The 7,058-nt window shown below is 36.0% G+C and overlaps 1 protein-coding gene across 3 annotated transcripts; it reads right to left on the reverse strand.

The window, feature by feature from the left end:
* Positions 1-1,078: 1,078 nt before the first annotated feature.
* Positions 1,079-6,434, reverse strand: LOC131029458 (protein NRT1/ PTR FAMILY 7.3). 3 transcript variants are annotated; one of them, XM_057959954.2, is made up of 7 exons: positions 6,277-6,427; positions 6,036-6,131; positions 4,494-4,648; positions 4,160-4,340; positions 3,724-3,941; positions 2,886-3,445; positions 1,079-2,318 (listed from the first exon to the last, which is right to left on the reverse strand). In XM_057959954.2, the coding sequence occupies exons 3-7, from the start codon at positions 4,584-4,586 to the stop codon at positions 1,475-1,477; spliced, it is 1,896 nt and encodes a 631-aa protein (XP_057815937.1). In that variant the 5' UTR covers positions 4,587-4,648; positions 6,036-6,131; positions 6,277-6,427; the 3' UTR covers positions 1,079-1,474. The 3 variants fall into 3 exon arrangements, with proteins under 3 accessions (XP_057815937.1, XP_057815936.1, XP_057815938.1); XM_057959953.1 differs by lacking the exon at positions 6,036-6,131 and having other exon boundaries at positions 6,277-6,434; XM_057959955.1 differs by lacking the exons at positions 6,036-6,131; positions 6,277-6,427 and adding an exon at positions 5,867-6,007.
* Between the last annotated feature and the right edge of the window lie 624 nt (positions 6,435-7,058).

The following is a 7,058-nucleotide window of genomic DNA, read 5'->3' on the forward strand; positions in this document are numbered from 1 at the left end:
TCTTTTCTGGCTATTTTCATTTGGAAGATAGATCATAGAGTATGAGCTAGAATGTTGTCGCAATTCTTTTAGTGGAAGAATATTGACATGATCAAATTGAAAATTTTCAAACTTCTTTAATTTTTTAATCATTAAATTTTAGTTCTGAGGATTACATCTACTTATATAATCATTTTTAATAATATTGTTTTCTATATTATTATTTATTTTTTGTTTTGTTGGAAGATATTAGCTTAATAGTTGTATTGATAATTGTGATTATAAAATGGATACAAAAATTAAAAAAAAATAAAGATAACAGTATTATTATAGAAAAAATAAAAGATAATAGTATGATTTTATTATTCAAATAGAATTGTCAATTGACACTTAGTGTCATGGAAGAAACACTTCATTGGTGAGGTGGCCACCAAACTATTAACTCAAGCTTCCCCAATCAAAATGATTATTCAAATAAAATTATTAAATAACATTATGATTAAATAATATACAATAACTTTTAAAAAAAAGCATTAACTACAGTTAATTTAAATTATTAAAGATAACCTGATTTCATATAATTCCATTCACACCATATTGATAAGTTCAATAATATAGTTGTGATACTGCTTATATATTTTTAAAAGCTATTTATAGATATAAGAAAGGTGATGGTAAAAATAAAATTATCTTTATAACTATAAATAGTTATAACACTTTAAACTATTAATTAAAAAACTCTATATATTTTATATCAAAATGTCACTTGATTAATCAAAACCCACAAGACCAGAATACCTGATGTGGAGTGATAACTTTTTAAAACAAATTGACTATTTAAATAAAAGCCATCGTTATCATAAGACTAAAATAAATTTTAACCGCCATGGACACACGGCATACAAACCTCTTTCTATAGATTAATTCTATTATTATAAAATAATGCAGAATGATTCAGCAGAATAGCTAGTGGAATCCATTGAAATTATTCTTTAAACCATTGAAGACCACTTTTTATACAAGCTTGCACTGAGAACACAAATAAAATAAAACAATACTGATAAGATCATAAATCTTCTGAAAGCATGGACAAAGCATAGAAATGAAAGAGTATTAAATAAATATACCAGGACGATTTATTTAAAACAAAGTGGACGTCTTAACCTTGTATTACACACAACACAGGGAAAGATTGGGTCTTTTAACCGAGTGTAGCACACCACACAGCGTGTTTCTGCTTTACAATATGAATAGAAAAATATCAAAACTACATAACTATTAACATATTGTTTATACTTCTCTCTAATACTACTGCAATCCCAAGATAACATCCATAGTCTTATTATAGTAACCCAATTCCATAATCCATGATGACATCCACCACAGCTGCTGCACTCTGAAACTGCTTCAACCTTAGAAAAATCGGGGTATTTGATGATGCTAAGATGATAATGAAATACCCCAACTGTCAACGAACTGGTACTGTTATAGGATTTTATATTTTCTGGAGTTCCTCATCTTTATCTACCTCTTTAGAGAGATTGATACACCTGTACCATCTTGCACACATCACATAGGCAACAAAATCTACTGCTGTTAGGACTGCCAGTAAGAAGTAGAAACGATCCATGTGACCAGTGTTAAGATTTCCAGGTATCCAACCAGGCTTGTTCTGCTTCTTTGTGATGTCCATTACAATAGTTACCAGAATACTGCTCACATAATTGCCAAGGGATATAGATGACATGCACAGTGCACTTCCAAAGCTTCTGAGTCTGTCTGGTGCCTGCCCATTGAAGAACTCAAGCTGACCCACATACATAAACACCTCTGAGGCACCAATGAGACCATATTGAGGAATTTGCCAGAATATGCTCAGAGAGCTTGGGCCATTAGGGTGGCTAACATACTTCAATCTATATATCTCAACAACACCAGCTGCTAACATGGCAAGCATGCCAATTATTAGGCCCACACCCATTCTTTGAAGCTCTGTCAAACCCTTTGGATTACCTGTGATTTTGTAAGCAAGAGGCACCAGAAGCCTTCTGTAGATAAATATCCAAGCTGCGACACTGAGGATGTCAAACATGGACATGCCAGCAGGGGGTATGTGAAAGCCTCCTGCATCTGTGTTCATTGCAGCTCCCTGCTCTACAAACAAGGAGGCCATTTGAGTGAACACCACAGAGTAGATGATTGTGCACAGCCAGATAGGCAGCATACGCAAGACGCACTTGACCTCCTCCACTTGAGTTACTGGGCAGAGCCTCCATGGATTGTGTGGCTGTGCTGAGGTTATGTCACTTTCAGTCTCAGTTGCAGCTTTGTCAAGAAATCTGCACATAGAACAAAATTTTGTAGTCATCAGTAACTGTAACTTGTACCACTGTGCTGAATTAGAAGAAGATGGCAGTAAATTTTGGAAACTAGGCCAAGTATTGACATCCTATTATTAGTATATACTATTTGACTGCAAATAATTATCTTAAAACATTAGATTTCTACGGTAGTCATTAATTGTTTCTGGATTTAATTGTATCAGATTTCTTTGGCATTAATATTTTGGGTCACATTCGTGATCCATCATCAGGATAGTAGAGAGCAAGAGGAGCAGAATTTTGATGATGGATCATAAAATATGACCCGAAACATTGATGTTAAACAAATCGAACACAATTAAATCCAGAAACAATTTCTGACTAATATAATTATCTGTTGAATCAGCCAGGCTGGCAAATAGGACATGCCCTATAGAATTGCACCTCTAAGAGCTTTGACAAACATGAGTCCATGAAAAATGGTGTAGACCATAGGAATTGGTTGTCCTATCTTATGGGTTTTTGTACTAAATTCCTTTTGTCCCTATACTGAATTTGTGACAAGTTTTGGTAACAATCGCAAACCTGAATTCCTGGCTGTGCAATATCTTCCTTCCTGTCATTGCAGACCCCTCTTTTCCCATCTCAAAAAGCTTGTCACCTTCTGAGGGAGCCCTTACGTTCCATTTCCTGGATGCAGCAACAAAAACTTGAGCTACACGAGGTATGGGGTTACCTCCAGCCCTAAAATGTCTGTAAGATGGTGTTCCTGCAAGGAATATAATCAGAGCCAATGCAGCAGACCCTGCAGACATCCAGAATCCAAAAGGCCAATTGCCAATGTCCTCGAAGTAGCCAAGTATGGTATTAGAGAACAAGGAACCCAGATTAAGAGCCAAGTAGAACCAGCTGAAGAAGGCTACTTTTGAGGCTCCTTCAATGGGATCTTCTTCATCAAATTGGTCTGCTCCAAATGTTGCAATGGAAGGTTGGTACCCACCATTCCCCAGAGCTACAAGATAAATGGCCATGTAAAACACTCCAATTTCTAGAGTGGATGCCTTTTGGCATGTTGCATTCACATCTCCACAACCAGCTGGCTTGAGCAGGAATAAGTATGAGCTTAAGGACAAAAGCACCAAACCCTGTTCATAAAAGAGAAAAAGACAGAGCAGACTTAGTGGGTTGTATTTATACCAAAAATACGTATTGACTCATAGTCACAGCCTATCGATCTCTAAGCTATTGAATGTATTATGCAACAAAACAAGATCCACAGATTATGTGCCCAATGTTATTTACTGTCATTTTAAGATGGGTTTAATTGACAGATGTAAACAATTTCGTTTTCAGACGTCTGTAGCATTTTGACACTTGTCTTGCATGATAAAACTTTTTAGCATGGATTCAAAAAAAAACTTACCACCACAAAGATGACTTGAAACACGGCACATGTTCTATATCGACCCCAATAGGCATCACTGAGAAATGCCCCAACCAGAGAGAAGATATAAACTGTTCCAGTCCACTTGCTTACATCGTTTGCTGCAGATGCATTGCTTTGCTGCAGCACCCTTGTCAAGAATAGAACCAGATTCACACCCACCCCGAAGAATGCAAGTGTAGCAAGTCCTTGATTTACTGTATTGCCACAAAAAACAAGATATTATAAGACCCATCTGTTGATTAGAAAAAAAAAGTGGCACTTTTAAAGGCAATATGGTTATAAAATGTTTTGTTTGGTGCTCTAAAGCATATAATCAGAAGAAAACTCCTTGTTATGGGCATCTATAGCACCGAAAGGATGTAACCCACTATTCTTAATAAAGAAGATAGTAATGGGAAGGAATTAAATATACCCAAAACCAAACCACCAGCTCTCCAGCCACCAGTTTTGCTTTTGATAGCAGGTCTCCCAAACCTGTCAATTGTTCCATCCTTTGTGTATTGATATTGTTCTGCCTTCTCATTTCCTTCATATGCCGATTCTCCACGTTCATCACGAGATTCTCCCAACCCAAAACCTTTATGCTCCTTCCCCTGTACCGTTGTACCTTACTTCTTTAGTAAGATTTCAATAAAAAATATCTACTCCTTTCTCTGATATGATAGATACCTATTTTAGATGCATGAGAGACGATCGTGTTCTTGTAAACAAAAATTCCTCTAGTTTTTCTATGTGATTTAAGTTACCTTTGCAAAACCGTTGCGTACAAACTTTCCCATTCCACAGTTGGTAATCTGGTCCATGATACTGTTAGAATTTTGCCGTTCCATCTTCATCATTCACTACCTTGTCTTCTTATTTCTTTCTTTCTTTCTTTTGCTGTTCTTGCTTTCTGGACGATCTGCACCAAAACAGATATATAATTAGGTGGGCTGTTTACATAGCCGATTTGTCGTATTATGTAGCAGAGATTGTGATATTATAATATAGTAGAACAGGATGGGTAGATACTTACCACAGGTGCGTCACTCATTTATAACCTATATATTGTGCTTATCGTTGTTTACTATATTTAGATTATAAGGAGACAAAGGGTAGAGAATTTACAAGGAAAATATGATTTTCAAACTACTTCATCTACAAGAAAAGTTGAGAAGCAATCTGATAAGACAATAAGTCACCTTCACCCTGTCATCATCCTCCGATATAATGAATCTTAACTCTGAGATGAACCATTTCAAGTCTATGAAGGGTGAAATGAAAAAAAATCATGAAATATGAGACATAAAATGAGAAAGCTTTGGAATTATCCTGCAAAGTTGATGACTTGCAGAAAAAATTCTCATGCTTCAAAGAAGGGAAGATCTAAGGATTCTTCTGAAAAAACTGAAGGTTCTAGCTCTTCTTAGACTTTGAAAATGATCAAATTAGCCTTAAATGTGGGAAACTCTTATCAACAATCAAATTAGCTCGAGCTAGAGTGGTAACCAATTGGTGAATATCAGTGGTCTGCACTGATATTTTTCACTGATTTTGATCTCACCCCTTCACCACCCAGAGCAACACCCATAACATGATAGAATGATTTTACAGTGACCCATTGTGGATCCCAAAAGATAGATCACATGCCATTTCGGAATATAAAATACCCATTCAATATTTCTAAGAAATAAGCCTGGATGATCGAGAAACCTGCACTGAATCCATGGAGGATAGCTTTGGATAAGATAATTTGTGAGGCAAAAAGAAAACTGATATATTCTTAAACATGCACCTGTATTAAGTCAAAACAACAAAATTGTACCCAAGAGATATAATATGGGGTGCTGATTCATTGAACCAGTGTTGAAAGTACTTGACATTTTCCACAGATTTCATATTATCCAAGCAAGAATTTAACTTTAACCTAAGATTTAAGCGATCCTCATCCACAACAACACAAAACAACTAAACAAAACCGATTTGAAAGATGGTCGTTCTCTATTTCCATGCAAGAACAAGAATAGTTACGTAAAGATCCCATCTGGTGGAAGGTAAGCCATTATAGAAATGTTCTGTAAAGGAAATCACATATTATATATGAAACTGCTTGTTCTTATTAGATAAATCACAGCTTGACCTGATAAGTCTCGCTGCAGCCGTCATATAGCCAAACCTGCTTATAATCACCTATTTCTTCTACCATGACATATATGAATTGTATATCTGACATGTACCATCAATACACATAAAGTATACATCTATCACAAACAACACCGACATGTTCAATAGTTTAACTGCAGAGAAACCTTGGAAAACACCAAGCAGGTGATCTCATGTGAGATTCCACTAATACCCAGTGATAAAAACTCAATGATGATGCCACCATCAACCAATATGATAATCTACACCCACAAAAAAAAACTCAAAATACAAAAATCCATCAGTACCCATCTATAATACTGTAATAATGAATAAGATTTCTAGTGGTGGAAATCAAAATCCAAGCATGCCAAAAAGAAACACACCATAAATTATCAGACTTCTTACTTGTGATGATGATGATGAATGATCAATAGGCGGTACAACACAAGAAACTGGTGAAATGATTTGCTCTCATGCCTACACCAAACAAAGCAGGAAAACCTTAGCAGAGCAAGCGCGGTGAGTTGGGAATAATGGGCTCATCTGGGTTGATATATAATCGTTTATTGGCATTCTACAGTGCAATATAGTGTGCATTAAGAATAGACAAGATGCCTTCCCCCGTCTTTTCACTTCACCTTTATGCAAAGCGCACAATCGGAGAGCATACGCAATACTATAGCAGTTTATTATTATTCGTTATCTAAATTCTTCACCCATGTCCCAGTAGCTCCATAATGGGTCCTACTGCTTGTTCCTTTTTAACACAGTCGCCATACAGGGGAGCACTCTCACATCACCACGCATGCCTCCCAAATACATTCCCTTTGTATTCCCATCTAGTTTTCCTGGCTACCTCTACCAGTGCCCCTTGTGGACTCCATCAGATTTTTTTCTCCCCACCCCCAAGCCTAAACAGTTGTGCACATGACAATATTATAAGTTGTGGGTACTTTATGATGCAACTTGGCCACATATATATATATTCTGTGAGATTTGTGGTTGGGAAATTGACAGACTTGTATAAAATATGTGTAGAAAGTCTAATTTGCTCCAACTTTTACCAGAGATCTTAGCCCACATTGTTAGCATAATGAGAAAGAGAAAAACAGAATGATATTGATCTCTCTTTTTTTTTTAAATAATAAAGGTAATTTGATATTGAAACTTTGATTATTTTATGTGCT

The sequence above is a fragment of the Cryptomeria japonica genome, chromosome 4, assembly GCF_030272615.1.
Source record: "Cryptomeria japonica chromosome 4, Sugi_1.0, whole genome shotgun sequence".
NCBI lineage: Eukaryota > Viridiplantae > Streptophyta > Pinopsida > Cupressales > Cupressaceae > Cryptomeria > Cryptomeria japonica.

What these genes read in the sequence shown, in the direction of transcription:
- LOC131029458 (XM_057959953.1), bottom strand. Translation starts at nt 4,586, where the DNA reads ATGATGAAGATGGAACGGCAAAATTCTAACAGTATCATGGACCAGATT. An exon ending in TACGCAACGGTTTTGCAAAG is followed by an intron (nt 4,341 to 4,493) that starts GTAACTTAAATC and finishes ACAACGGTACAG; the next exon opens with GGGAAGGAGCATAAAGGTTT. An exon ending in TTCAAGTCATCTTTGTGGTG is followed by an intron (nt 3,446 to 3,723) that starts GTAAGTTTTTTT and finishes TTTTATGAACAG; the next exon opens with GGTTTGGTGCTTTTGTCCTT.